Consider the following 16,000-nt stretch of genomic DNA (forward strand, 5'->3'; position numbering starts at 1 on the left):
ACAGCAATAACAACAACAACAGAAAAAAAAAGAAGAAAACAAAAACAATAGAAAATAAGAAGAAATCAAACAAGAAACAAAACAGAACAAAATATAAAACTAGATTCTGAGTGTATTTCGGTCTGCTTGTTAAAAGAAACTAGATCCCCAAATATGAAAGAAATACTTATATGCATACAAAATAAAATAAAATACAATGAAAGGAAACCAAAAATACTATATATATGTATAAATAATATACATGTATAGTATATATGTATGTATATATATATGCATATATATACATATTTATACATATATAGTTTTACATATACTATATATATATTTATAAATACTATATAATAGTATATATAAAAAATAAAAAATTAAAGAAATAAAAAGTAGCTGGAAAAAAATACAAGTGAAAGACTAGAGAATAAAAAAAAAAAGCCACAATGCTATATGTTTTCCTCCAGAGCTGAAGCTTTGCAGTTCTCTGTGATCAGTAAACATGGGGATAGCCAGTTGTTCCTGCTGGTCTTCTGGGGGAAGGGCCTGTTGTGCTGATTCTCAGGGGCCCTTGCACTTCTGAAAATGTGCCTCCCTTGCCAGGGGGCCAGACTCAGTGTAAGCAGCTCTGGATACCACTATGTGGTGCTGTTTTGCTCCTTAAAGGTTTTCAGCCTGGATGGGCAGAATGAAAATGGCAGCACCCTGATGTCTAGCCCAGGAGTTGAAACTATGTGCCCCCCACTCTTCAGTGAGCCCTCACAGAAAAGCAGGCAATCACTCTTGTCTCCTTGGTTTCTGTCTGAACTGTATTCACCCATCCTGTGACTGAGCATTTTTATTCAGCCACACAACTGAGTTTCAAGTCTCAAAATTTTCCAGACTCCTCTGGCATGGACCCAAGCTGTTCCTTCCAGGGGAGGGGGGGAGCCTCACTATGTTTCTGCCTTTTGCTGGGCCCCTGTCTAGAGACACAGTCTAGAGGACCTAGACTCACTGTTTTCAGCTGGCTTCCCCACTTCTGGGAGCTCTGCTGCACTCAGACACCTCAATTCTTCTTGTGACCCTGGGGAACCTTAGACCACTGTTATATGTGGGATTCCACCCCACTTCACCACCTGAGCACCTTTAAGCTATGGATGTCCTCCACTGTAGCAGACTTCTAAAAGTTCCAATTTTGCACTCTGTTGTTTATAATACTTTGCAGTAGCCTCCTTAAGTTGGCTCCTTCCCCTCTGCTGTATCCTCTGACATAGCACTCCAGATTCAAGTCTCTGCACCTCCTACCTTCCAAAAAGTGGTCACTTTTCTATTTGTAGAATTGCAGCTTTTGTTTTCTCAGATCTCCAGTTGATTTTCAGGTGTTCAGAATGATTTGATAACTAGCTGAATTCAAGGGACCAGATGAACTTAGGGTTCCCTACTCCTCCACCATCTTAACTCCTTAAATTTGTTTTATTTTTAAAAATCTGTTCTCCCCCAGAAGATATACAGTATTAGGGACAATGATATCCTTTTAATGAAGTAAATTTCTCTTCTCTTTGGGTTGCTGTATGAACTGTATCAGCAGCTCCATCTGTGCCTCTCCTGCCCCCCCCAACATAAATATACCTAAGACCTCAATGTAGTTGAAATAATGCTGTTACTACCACTATGCTGGGTTTAATCCCAGGATGTTTAATGATTTTAATATTGTTCCATAGCATAGAAGTGCCTGTATTTCTTTTTTTATATTAATACATTTATTGAGGTATATTTCCTTGAACAGAAATTATTTTTTAAAGGCTAAGAAGGTTTAATTATACATTTTTAATTTGAAATATAGTTGGCATACAATGTTATATTAGTTTCAGGTGTACAACATAGTGATTTGAGAGTTCTATACATTAAGCTATGCTCACCAGGATATAGTTACCATTTGTCACCATGTAATATTATTAAAATGTATTGATTATATTCCCTCTGCTGTACTTTTTATCCCCATGACTTATTCATTTTATAACTGCAAGTATGTACCTCTTAACCCCCTTCACCTATTTTTTCCATCCCCACACCCCTTTCCCGCCTGCAACCACCAGTTTGTTCTCTGTATTTATGCTTCTGTTTCTGTTTTTTTGTTTGTTCACTTGTTTTTCATTAGATTTCATATATAAGTGAAATCATATGATATTTATCTTTCTCTGTCTGACTTATTTCACTTAGGCCCATGCCCACTTCAGCTCCAACCATCTTGCCAGGGTGCCCTTTGTATGGAATGCCCTGAGAAACCCTCCCCCAGCTTACTCCCACTTCAGCTGTCTTGCCAGGGTGCCATCTGTATGGAGAGCCACAGGACTCCCCTCTGGCTCATGCCCACTTCAGTTCCAGATACCCTACTAAAGTGGCCCCAGCTCTGAGTGTCCTGGGATTCCCAGCCCACACCCCCTAGAGCACCAGCCAGCCAGCCAAAGCCATCAGGCCCATGCAGTCTATAAAGGGGACATCCCTACCCAAGGACATTCCTTCAAATTTAGAAGTAGCTATTCCACCTAATTTATGGACACTAACACAGAAAGTCAAGCAAAATGAAGAGACAGAGGAATATGCTCCAACTGAAAGAACAAGATAAAACTTCAGAAAAATGACTAAATTAAAAGTGCCTGTCTTGCAAAGGTGTCTCATTACATTTTCAGAAGTTGGTGAGGATGGCAGAGAAACAACCTCAGTGTTTATGGAGCTTTACCATTTATGAAGCAAATTTTTATTTATTATCTTATTTGTTTCTTCCAAAAACTTTCTAAGATAGGATATTATTATCCCCATTTTACATGTAAGGAAATAAGTCACACAATCAGTTAGTGGCAGAGCCAGGACTAAAACTCTGTTCATTCTCTATGGACTTAGTACTATTCCACCTTTAGATCTAAAAAATGACTAAGCTTGCCTTACCTATACATAGCATATTAGTAACATTATTTTCATGTTTAAATGATGGATTATTAATATTAAATCTAATTGGTAATAACAGATATGAGGCAAAATAGGCATGGGCACATCAATTTTTATCAACTTAATAAGCATGTGGCTTTGAACAATTTCTTTCTCTTATCAGTGTCTTAGGTTTTTCATCTGTAAAGTGGGAAAAAATTATTGTATGATCTCTAAGACTCTCCATAATGCTGACATACCATGAGTCTTTGTTGTTCCCCTAAACTACTTTGGATTAGAACAAACTACAGAATTTTCATCTTGTTGCAGTTGAATTACTGAAGAGAGAATTCTGACTTGGGTTTTAGATTAAACCTTCCAGCTCTCCATACAATAATTTAGTGCACACTAGGAGAAAAAATGATTAGTAGCCAAGTACAAAATCACAGTGAAACCTATTGAAAGTTGTTTTGGAGTGATATTTAATAGCATTGATTTTTTTTTTTTTACTTAAAAGTTTATAAGTTATTAGTGTAGAATGCTGCTAGCATAATCAACACATCAGCAAGGAATGGAAATGCATTGTCATGGAAGTTAGTATTTCAGTAAGAGAGATGGCATAGTATATAGTATATCTCATATTCAATAATTCTAGTTCCAAATTTTAGCTTTCCCATTAACACTCAGGGCAGTTAAAAAATTATGTTCAGGGGCTTTAGAATTCCCATCTATCAATCCACCTGGAGTGAATAGAATCTCTGAAGCCCTTTATAGCTAATTTATAACTCTGTGAGGATTCTCCTTTCTATCTGCTTTAAACAATCAAGGAAATTGTTTTTAACTCAATTTATAGATCTATATCCCAGAAATTGAATTAAGCTAACCAGGGTTAAGAGTCCCCACAGTGAAAGTTAAGGGATAATGAGTAAGTGGTGTGAACAAAATCAATTGAGCCTCTCTCTCCACAGTCTATGTAAGGTGGATTCAGAATATTGGTGGATTGAGCTAAGTGTGGGCTTCACCTGAAGGGTGTCTGTATTTATCTCTTCAACATGTTAATGTCAGTTTGTTAGCCCTGCAGTATAGTTCCCTCCTTTCTTCCCCCTCCCTAGTGAGGTATCTGTATCACTTCTAGTGCTCTGTCCACTAACCCAGCCAATCATCTCTATTCTTCACTGGGTTCTAGTGCCTCTCTGGCCAAAGTTTTCTTTATGTCTTTTGGCTGATGGGGGTGCCAATATTTTTTGTTACTATTTGCATTTGAATAATGCATTCAAGTGCATACAGTACTATTTCAAAAAAGAAAAAAACAAACAAACTGTGAATACTTCCAGATATTAAACATTAAGCCTGGCAATCTTAATATATTATTAATATTAATACAACATATCTGTGAAGTTATTTTGATTTTAAAGATGAGAAAGCTATTACTAGAGGTGTTATATGACTTGCCTAAGGTCACACTAATAAATTCAAATGTATGTCTCTAGACTCTTTAAGCCAAGTTCCCTTTTTCCTTCCATGTATATCTATGTTATCATTTGATTCTCTCGGCAACCCTGTAAGCAAGGGAAAGATTACTCACCTTGTTTTACCTTTTTTATGCTCTATCACAATACCTAAACAGTTAGAGGCACATAGTTGATGCTCAATAAAGATGTATTAAATGATTAAGTGAATTGAATTAGGCTGACGAATTAAGGAAATTGAGGTCTAAAATGACTTTTCCAAGGTTATCTGCTGGAGTGGCAGTTTAGAGTGAGAACTGTTCACTTTTGATGTTTTTATTCTGTAGACTTTTCTCAGGGTCTTTTTCATAAAAGGAACCTTTGTAGCCACTAAGAATAAATATTTGTGGGAAGACATATTGACTCTCTCTTAGGACTCCTTCTCAACTGTTATTTTATGTTTTTTATAGACTTGACTAACAGGTTGGTAGGAACAGTTATATCTATTAATGGAAACCTTCTGGGTCCTAGGTAAGAATAGATACAATAGTGTAACTTGCTTAATGGTCTACTGCAAATCATGAATACAGCTGGCAGTAGAACCCGGGATTCCTGACTCCTAATTTATTAATTGATTCTACACTATGCTTCTTGATCCTTGGCAACAGCCATCAGTTTCACTATACCCTCTTTTCTCCTAAACTATGCAGAGAGTGTCATTTTTAGTCCTGTGAAACCACAACAAGCCCCTCCTCACAAAGTGAAAATATCAGTCAGCCTGGACCTGAATTAGGTGGTTATCAAAGTGCCTAGTGCTTGGAAAGACTTACAGAAGGCATCCAAACTGGAGAATCAGGAGGTAGCTGAGGGTCAATAGAAAATTATAAAACTTGGATTCTAGTCCTATTTTAGCCTCTCACTAGCAATATGATTGGGGCAAATTTGGTGGTGTCCTCTTTGAGCTTATTTCCCCATGTATAAAATGAGAAAAATTAGAGAATCTCCTAAGAGTCCTGGTAGATTTAACATTTAATGGAGTACTATTGTTTTGTTGCCCTATCTCCATAGGGTGGTAGGTAGGTAGACTAAATGCACTTCAACAATCTGGCTCTGTTGCTCTGTGAACCTATGCTTCTCTAGGCTAGAAGGGGGATAAGTTCTTTGTAACACAATTTTCCTTTTTTAATTTTGTAGACTGTTCATTCATGCAGCAAAATTTGGTGAATAACTTCTTTATAAAGATGTATTTATTTATTTTGTGTTGGGGGGGACAAAGGAGAGAGAGTCCTAAGCAGACTCCATTGAGCATGGAGTCCAACCCGGGACTCAATCTCATGACCAAGAGTTGGACACTTAACTGACTGTGCCACCCAGGTGCCCTTTGGTGAATAACTTTATGATGGGTACTGTTCACAGGCACATTCTGTTAATTTCTGCTTGTGTTTCTTCACTACTGGGTTGGAGCTGGAGCATGTTTGGTTAACCTCTTGAGAAAGCTGGAGTAAGGCCTCAAGTATAGTGACTACCACCTGCCTTTTACACAGATAATCATTGTGATGAATAGGAAGTGCTGATTTGGTTAAGATAACGGGCTATTTATTTGGCCCACTCTATTGATTGAAGTCTTCTTAAAGTAATTACACATGTAATTGTTTCCTATGAAGAATATTATTTTTTATCTCTTTTTCTTCCACTGTCTCAGACTCTCTCCTAAGCACGCCCCAGATATTCCTGATGACAGCACGGACAACATCACCATATTCACCAGAATTTTAGACCGTCTTCTGGATGGCTATGATAACCGACTACGACCTGGGCTTGGAGGTCAGTTACTATTTTAAGATCATTTTCTTGGTTATTGTCATCTAAAAAGATTCTTAAGGTACCTTCAACACTCTATTGACCAGTGTGTTTAGTGCAAAGTCGGGTTTCATCCTTCTGAGCACTAGAAATTAGTTCTAACCCTTCATTTTATGGTCAATCTCCCTGGTATGGTTTTGGAAAATTCTGAATTTTACTTAGCTAAATGCTTATAGGGTATTATACCACAAAATTTGGCCAAGCCCATTTCTGGTAACAAAATACCAATCCCTGCCTGAACAGGAGGTGTGGCCCAGGCATATCTGGGAAGCATGCTTTTGTTGTCAAAACCCTGAGCACATATCAGCCTGAAATTCCAGTGAGGAACAACCTGCTGGCTAGGTGAGATCTTAGTTGGCCATTAGTTTAGTATGATCAGCAATATGATCACAATGAGATAAATGCATTATAATATATGATGGGCTGTACTGAAATGGCAAGTATGCAGATGTATGAATTTAATTTTTTTCCTGAACCATTTGAGAACTAGTTGCCGATATCATACCCCTTTGTCCCTAAATACTTCAATGTGCATTTTCTTAGAACAAAGTAATTTACAAAACTAATCCTTCACTGTGCAAAGCCTTTTATCTTGATGAAGTCCCAATAGTTCATTTTTGCTTTTGTTTCCCTTGCCTCCAGTGATGTGTCTAGTAAGAAGTTGCTACAGCCAAAGTCAAAGAGATTGCTGCCTTTGTTCTCCTCTAGGATTTTAATGGTTTCCTGTCTCACATTTAGGTCTTTCATCCATTTTGAGTTTATTTCAGTGTATGGTGTAAGAAAATGGTTCAGTTTTGTTCTTCTGCATGTTGCTGTCCAGTTTTCCCAACACCATTTGTTGAAGACACTGTCTTTTTTCCATTGGATAGTCTTTCCTGCTTTGTCAAAGATTAGTTGACCATATAGTTGTGGGTCCATTTCTGGGTTGTCTGTTCTGTTCCATTGATCTATGTGTCTGTTTTTGTGCCAGTAGCATACTATCTTGATGACTATAGCTTTGTAATATAGCTTGAAATCTGGAATCATGATGCCTCCAGTTTTGTTTTTCTTTTTCAGAATTTTTTTGGCTATTCCAGGTCTTTCATGGTTCCATACAAATTTTAGGATGTTTTGTTCTAGCTCTGTGAAAAATGCTGGTGGTATTTTCATAGGGATTGCATTAAATGTGTAGATTGCTTTGGGTAGTATAGACATTTTAACAATGTTTGTTGTTCTACCCTATGAGCATGGAATGTTTTTCTATTTCTTTGTGTCCTCTTCAGTTTCTTTCATAAGTGTTCATTAGTTTTCAGTGTACAGATCTCTTAACTCTTTGGTTGGGTTTATTCCTACGTATCTTATTGTTTTTGGTGCCATTGCAAATGGGATCGATTCCTTGATTTCTTTTTCTGCTGCTTTGTTATTGGTGTATAGAAATGCAACAGATTTCTGCACATTGATTTTGTATCCTGCAACTTTGCTGAATTCATGTATTCTAGCAATTTTTTGATGGAGTCTTGGGTTTTCCACAGAGAGTATTGTGTCGTCTACAAAGAGTGAAAATTTGACTTCTTCCTTGCTGATTTGGAAGCCTTTTATTTCTTTTTGTTGTCTGATTACTGAGGCTAAGACTTCCAGTACTATTTTAAATAGTAATAGTAAGAGTGGACATCCTTGTCTTGTTCCTGATTGTAGGTGAAAGGCTCTCAGTTTTTTTCCCATTGAAGATGATATTTGTTGTGGGTCTTTCATTATATGGCCTTTATGATGTTGAGGTATGTTCCTTCTATCCCTATTTGTTGAGCGTTTTTATCAAAAAACGATGCTGTATTTTGTCAAATGCCTTTTCTGCATCTACTGGGAGGATCATATGGTTCTTGTCTTTGTTAATGTGGTGTATCATGTTAATTGATTTGCAGATACTGAGCCACACCTGCAGCACAGGAATAAATCCCACTTGATAGTGGTGAATAATTATTTTAATATACTGTTGGATTGGATTAGCTAGTATCTTGGTGAGAATTTTTGCTTCCATATTCATCAGGGATATTGGCCTGTAATTTTCTTTTTTAGTGGGGTTTTTGTCTGGTTTAAGGATCAAAATAATGCTGACCTCATTGAAGGAGTTTTCCTTCCATTTCTAATTTTTAAAACACTTTCAGAAGAATAGGTATTAACTCTTCTTTAAATGTTTGGTAGAATTCCCCTGGGAAGCCATCTGGCCCTGGACTCTTGTTTGTTGGGAGATTTTTGATTATTGCTTCAATTTCTTTGCTGATTATGGGTCTGTTCAAATTTTCTGTTTTTTTTCCTGTTTCATTTTTGGTAGTTTTTTTTTTTAATTTAAGTTCAATTAGCCAACATATTACTTGAAACTAATGTTAATGAAACTAACATCATTAGTTTCAGATGTAATGTTCAATAATTCATCAGTTGCTTATAAAACCCAGTGCTCATCACATCACATGCCATCTTTAATGCCCATCCCCCAGTTGCCCCATCCCCCACTCACCTCCCCTTCAGCAACCCTCAGTTTGTTTCCCAGAGTCCAGAGTCTCTCATGGTTTGTCTCCCTCTCTGATTTCTTCCCATTCAGTTTTCCCTCCCTTCCCCTATGATCCTCTGCACTATTCCTTATATTCCACATATAAATAAAACCGTATGATAATTGTCTTTCTCTGATTGACTTCTTTCTTTTTTTTTTTTTAAAGATTTTATTTATTTATTGGACAGAGAGAGACACAGCGAGAGAGGGAACACAAGCAGGGGGAGTGGGGGAGGGAGAAGCAGGCTTCCCGTGGAGCAGGGAGCCCGATGCGGGGCTTGATCCCAGGACCCTGGGATCATGACCTGAGCCGAAGGCAGACGCTTAACGACTGAGCCACCCAGGCGCCCCATCTGATTGACTTATTTCACTTAGCATAATCCCCTCCAGTTCCATCCATGTCATTGTAAATAGTAGGTATTCATCCTTTCTGATGGCTGAGTAATATTCCATTGTATATATGAACCACATCATCTTTATCCATTCATCTGTTGAAGGACATCTCGGCTCCTTCCACAGTATGGCTATTGTAGACATTGCTGCTCTGGACATTGGGGTGCAGGTGCCCCTTCATTTCACTGCATCTGTATCTTTGGGGTAAATACCCAGTAATGCAATTGCTGGGTCATAGGGTAGCTCTATTTTTAACTTCGTGGGGAACCTCCATACTGTTTTCCAGACTGGCTGTACCAACTTGCATCCTCACCAACATTTGTTGTTCCCTGTCTTCTTAATTTTAGTCAGTTTTGGTAGTTTATATGTTTCTAGGAATTTATCCATTTCTTCAGAATGCCCAATTTGTTGGCATATAATTTTTTCTTAATATTCTCTTATAATTGTATTTCTGTGGTGTTGGTTATGATCTCTCTTTCATTCATGATTTTATTTATTTGAGTCCTTTCTCTTTTTGATGAGTCTGGCTAGTGGTTTATCAATGAAAATTAGCAATTTTGTTAATTCTTTCGAAGAACCAGGTACTAGTTTCATTGATCTGTGCTACTGTTTTTTTTTTTTTATTTATATATCATTTATTTCTGCTCTAATCTTTATTATTTCCTTTCTTCTGCCGGTTTTAGGCTTTATTTGTAGTTCTTTTTCAGCTCCTTTAAGTGTAAAATTAGGTTGTGTATTTGGGACTTTTCTTGTTTCTTGAGGAAGGCCTGCAACACTATATAATTCCCTCTTATGACCACCTTTGTTGCATCCCAAAGGTTTTGGATTGTCGTGTTTTCATTTTCTTTTGCTTCCATATATTTTAAAAACTTTCCTCTTTAATTTCCTGGTTGACCCATTCATTCTTTAGTAGGATGTTCTTCAACCTCCCTGTACTTTTGGTCTTCCCAGAATTTTTCGTTTGGTTGACTTCAAGTTTCATAGTGTTGTGATCTGAAAATATGCATGGTATGATCTTTTTGTACTTGTTGAAGGCTGATTTGTGACCCAGTATGTGATCTATTCTGGAGAATGTTCCATGTGCACTCGAGAAGAATGCATATTCTGCTGCTTTAGGATGAAATGTTCTGAATATATCTGTTAAGTCCATCTGATCCAGTGTGTCATTCAAAGCCATTGTTTTCTTGTTGATTTTTGGCATAGATGATCTATTGCTATAAATGGGGTTTTAAAGTCCCCTGCTATTATTGTATTATTATCAATGAGTTTTTTTAAGTTTGTTATTAGTTGATTTATATATTTGGGTGCTCCCAACTTGGGAGCATAAATATTTACAACTGTTGGATCTTCTTGTTGGATAGACCCCTTTATTATGATGTAGTATGCTTCTTCATCTCTTATTACAGTCTTTAGTTTAAAATCTAGTTTGTCTGATATAAGGTTTACTACCCCAGCTTTCTTTTGATGTCCATTAGCATGATAAATCCTTCCCTATCCCTTCCCTTTCAATCTGCAGGTGTCTTTAGGTCTAAAATGAATCTCTTGTAGGCAGCATAAAGTTAGGTCTTGTTTTCTTTTTTTAATCCATTCTAATACCCTTTGTCTTTTGATTGGAGCATTTAGTCTATTTACATTCAGAGTATTTATTGATAGATATGAATTTAGTGCCATTGTATTACCTATAAAGTCATTGTTCCTGTAGATTGTCTCTGTTCCTTTCTAGTCACTGTTGCTTTTGGTCTTTTTTTTGCTCAAAGTGTTCCCTTTAATATTTCTAGCAGTGCTAGTTAGTGTTCATGAATTCCTTTAGTTTTTGCTTGTCAGGTAATCTCTTTATCTGTCCTATTCTGAATAACAGTCTTGCTAGATAAAGTATTCTTGGCTGCATATTTTTCCCATTTAGCATGTTGAATATACCATTGCCGCTTTCTTCTGGCCTGTCATGTTTCTGTGGACAGGTCTGCTGCTAAACTTATGTCTTTACCCTTGTAGATTAAGGAATTTTTGCCACTAGCTGTTTTCAGAATTTTCTTTTTATCTTTGTATTTTGCAAGTTTCACTATGATATGTCTTGGTGTTGACCTGTTTTTGTTGATTTTGAGGGGAGTTCTCTGTGCCTCCTGGACTTGAATGCCTGTTTCTTTCCCCAGATTAGGAAGCTTCAGCTATAATTTGTTCAAATAAACCTTCTTCCCCCTTTACCTGCTTTTCTTCTTCTGGGACTCCTATGATATGGATATTATTGCATTCTATGGATTTGCTTGTTCCTTAAGTCTATGTTTGTGATCTAATAGTTTTCTTTCCCTCTTCTTTTTAGCTTCAGTATTTTCCATAATTTTATCTTCTATACCACCAGTTCATTCCTTTGCTTCTTCCATCCTCTTTGTGATTACATCCAGTTGATTTTGTATCTCAATTATAGCATTTTTTAGTTCACCCTGACTAGTTTTTAGGTCTTCTATGTCTGTAGTGAGGGTTTCTCTGGTGTGTTCTATGTTTTTTTTTTTTTTTTTCAAGTGCAGCTAGTGTTCTTATGACAGTTTTTCTAAATTCTTGTTCAGATATATTGCTTCTATCTGTTTTGAATAAATCCCTGGCTGTGGTTTCTTCTTGATCTTTCTTTTGTCTTGTCATTTTGTCTTGTCATTTTGTCTAGGTTTTTGTCTTTTGCATGTTATGAAAGCTTGATATGTTTCCTGTTCCTGAGAGTAATGCTATATTAATAAGGGATAATACACTGTCCAGGGCCTGGCAATTCAGAAAGTGTTTCTGGTGTATGCTGTGTGCATTCAGCTGTTGGGTTTTGGCTGCTCTTTCCTAGAAGTCAATCCTCTGCAGAGTTCTTCCTTGCTTGCAGTGGAGAGTGTTTGGACCTTTAACTAGATGTGCTTTGATTTGTTTGTTAAAATAAGCCTGGTTAAAAAAAAAAAAAAAGCCTTACCCAAAAATGAGAAAAGGAAAAAGAGTAAGAAAAACAAAGAAACAGACAAAAAAGAAAACTATAAGCCTGATTCTAAAGAAAAAGAAAAAGAAGCCTGATCTAGAAAAAGAGAAAAAGGAAACAAACAAAGAAGCCAAAAATTATAAACCTGATTCCGAAGGGGGGAAAAAAAAAGCCTGGTCCTATTTCCACCAGAACTGAAGCTGATGCTTTGAAGCATTCTATGATCAGTAGACTTGGTGCATGTGGGGGCGGCCTGTGCTGGTCCTCTGGGGTAGGGGCCTGCTGTACTGGCTCACAGTCAGACCTGCCCTACTAAAGATGCCCCTGTAGGGTGCAGGGGGTGGGGTTTGGTGTAAATAGCTCCACCCCCAATGGGAGTGCTGTGTTGTTCCATGAAGTCCCACTGTTCTAGTGTGTGTGGGGAAGGTGACATCACCCCACTCTCTTGTCCCCAGGGAGGGAAGCTCGTGCCCACCATTGCTCAGGAAGCCCTACAGAAAAGTGAACCATCTCCCCTCTTGTGTCCCAGGCTTCTATCAGATCCCTACCCTCAACCTGTCTATGTCCATGCCATCAGGATCCCTGGCTCCATAATTCTCCTGTGTTTTATCTCTGGCATGTGGCTGGGATTCAAAACTTCAAATCTTAAAAGACCTGGCAAGATGCAGACCTGCTCCTCTCCTCTAGAGGAAAGCCTCACAGCACTGTATCTGGTGCTGTTTGGTCCCAAAAGAGCAATTGTATGGTCACACAGGTTCTTGTAGTTTATGGTGAAGCACAATAAAAAGCTATGACCAGGTTATCTGCCCTCTGCATGTGCTTCTGGCCCTTGCTGATGAACAGCCGTTCAATGGTGCCTGGCGAGTCTTTTGTCCTTGGAGAGGCAATATAGCCTCTTCCAAATATACTCTAGGAAGGGAAACATTCTCTCCCAGTGTGACCTAGGGGATCTCAATACCATGCTGTCTACTGTCTGCTCCTGGGCCTCTGCCCTCCTTTTCCCCAGGAGCATTCCTGCCCACCCAGCTTGACTCTGACGAATGGCATGGACTTCTAAAACCTCAGAAGTTGAGCTCCATTGTTTGTAAAAACTTGTGATCTTTTCCATTCCCCAGTCAGTGGTTTTGGGGGGAGTGTTTTACTTGCATGACCTGAGGCACTGCTCTCTCTCCCCCTCTCTCTTTCTCTGTGCCCTCTCCTCCACAGCACCATGGATTTTTCTCTCCCCCAGTTCACATCTCTGCACCTCTTACCTGCCATGTTCTCTCCCTCTAATTGTGCAAATTGTTCTCTTAATCCTCAGCTTGATTTCCTAAGTATTCAAAATGATTTGTTGTTGATCTGGCTGTGTTTGATGGAATGAGTCAAGCCCAGGGTCCCCCATCTTAACTCCCTTCCTGGTGCTATTTTCTAAAACAGGGAACATTGGAAGAGGAACAGGATATTTGTTTTTATTCTATTTCTTTTGGAGTTGTGGTTGGAACATATAAGGTAGGGGAAGAGGTGGAAATTAACTGGTTGTAGACATGCAGAGTTTGACTACCCATGAAAAATATGGGTGGAGTTTTTTGCTATTGACTAACATAGAGTGACAGAGACCATATTTACCTTTATCACTAGTTCTAAGTAATTTGATTATATCCCTTTGTGTAATTTTATTAATATTTCTTATTTGTTGAGTTTCTTTGTGGAATTATAATTGTCATCAAATTTAGAATGTTTTTTATCATTTTTTTCTTCAAATACATTTTTGTTCCCCTTCAGATAAAGGGAAAATCTTAAAAGCAAACTAAAACAAAACATTATGTTCAGAGGGAAAATTTTAGAAGGACAGCAGGCTTCTTGTCAGAAATAAGCAAGCAAGAATGTAGTTAGCAACAGCTTTGAAGTACTGGAGAAAACCTGTCAATGTAGAATTATGTAACCAGAGATAATATATTTTAAAAATATAGGCACAATAAACACTTTTTCAGACTCATAGAAGCTGAAAAATTCACCAACTGATGTGTACTGCAAGACATGTAAATGGAAGTGTGTCAGGCAGAAGGAAAATAATGCTAGATAGAAATATGGATTTATACAAAGGAAGGAAGAGCAACACAAATAAAAACTATGTGGGTAAATATAAAATATTTTTTTCCAAATCTCTGTAAATGATAAATGACTACTTAAAGCAAAAATAATAACAGCATATTGTGTGGCCTGAAATATATATATGAGGAAGATGTATGACAACAATAGCACAGAGGCCAGGAGAAGATGAAATGGAAATATACTGTTGAAAGTTTTTTATACTGCACATGACATGATACAATATTACTTGTAGGCAGATTGTGATAAAGATGTGTGCTGTAGAACTTAAAGAAAAATTATAGCTAATAAAGCAAGAAATGTTATAAAAATAGAATAATAAAAATAATTGATAGGAAGGCAGAAAAAGAAGAAAATGTAACAAAAATAGATAAAACAAATAGAAAAGCAATAGCAACCATATCAATCATCACATTAAATATAGATAACTCAAACATCTATTTTAAAAGGCAGAGATTGTGAAATTGGATTATTTTCTAAAGCAAGATGCAAAATTACTTACTGAGAGAAACCCACCTTAAATATAAAGCCATAAATAAGTTAAAAATAAAAGGATGGAAAATGGTGCATCATGCCATCACTAATCAAAAGGTTGGAACAGCTATTTTAATATCTAATAGGACATATTAGAGCAAAAAATATTGCTAGCAATAAAGAGGGCCTTTTCATAATGAAGGGTTCAATTCATTAAGAGTACATAACAATCCTAAATATTTCTGCACCTCGTCACAGAGCATCTAAACACATGAAGCAAAGATTGAGAAATGAAATCAGAAAAAGTTATCTCTAATTATAGTGATTTCAACAGTCCTCAATAAGCAATACAACAGTAGATAGAAAATAGGTAGAAGTAGCAGAAACAGGAGCCACACTATCAACCAACTTGTCTTGACTGGCATTTATAGAACACTCCATCCAACAAAAGCAGAATACATATACTTTTCAAGTATACTTACAACACTTACCAAAATATACCATATTCTTTGTCATAAAAAAGATTAAAAGAACTTGTATAAAGTATGTTCTCTGGCCACAATGGAATAAAATTAGAAATTAAAAATAGAAATATATCTTGAAAATCTCAATGTATTTGAGAACTAAGAAATACACTCCTAAATAAATCACGAGTCAAAGAACTTAAAAAGTAAAACTTTTTCTTTTTTTTAATTATGTTATGTTAATCAACATACATTACATCATTAGTTTTTGATGTAGTGTTCCATGATTCATTGTTTGCGTATAACACCCAATGCTCCATGCAGTACATGCCCTCTTTAATACCCATCACCAGGCTAACCCATCCCCCCCATGCCCCTCCCCTCTAGAACCCTCAGTTTGTTTTTCAGAGTCCATAGTCTCTCATGGTTCATCTCCTCCTCCAATTTCCCCCCCTTCATTCTTCCCTTCCTGCTATCATCTTCTTCTTCTTTTTTTTTTTTTTTTTAACATATAATGTATTATTTGTTTCAGAGGTACAGGTCTGTGATTCAACAGTCTTACACAATTCACAGCACTCACCATAGCACATACCCTCCCCAATGTCTATCACCCAGCCACCCCATCCCAATGTAAAACTTTTTCAATTGAACAAAACAAAAAATGTGATATAAAGCAGTGCTAAGAGCAAAACATAACACTAGATGGCTATATCAGAAAAGATTAACCTTAAATTAATGCCCCAAGCCTTTACTTAAGAAACTAGAAAAAAAGAAGAGCTAAAAATGGTGATATAAATAATAAATATATGAGCAAGACTCAATACGGCAAAATCTCTGAGTCATGGCTCTGATTCTAAGGGTGAGAACAGTGGCATACTTTTCTCTGAGGGACAATCCCACTTTAATT

The 16,000-nt window shown here is 37.1% G+C and overlaps 1 protein-coding gene across 1 annotated transcript in view; it reads left to right on the forward strand.

Moving 5' to 3' along the window:
* The window catches only part of GABRA3 (gamma-aminobutyric acid type A receptor subunit alpha3), a 368,385-nt gene that overhangs the window by 159,405 nt on the left and 192,980 nt on the right, over nt 1-16,000 (forward strand). Inside the window, exon 3 of the mRNA XM_035011687.1 lies at nt 6,046-6,167. Within this exon, the coding sequence (XP_034867578.1) occupies nt 6,046-6,167 (122 nt within the window). The remainder of the gene's footprint in view (nt 1-6,045; nt 6,168-16,000) is intronic.

This window comes from Mirounga leonina, unplaced genomic scaffold, assembly GCF_011800145.1.
Source record: "Mirounga leonina isolate KUSES-001 unplaced genomic scaffold, KU_Mleo_1.0 Mir_101799, whole genome shotgun sequence".
In the NCBI taxonomy this organism is placed as follows: Eukaryota; Metazoa; Chordata; class Mammalia; order Carnivora; family Phocidae; genus Mirounga; species Mirounga leonina.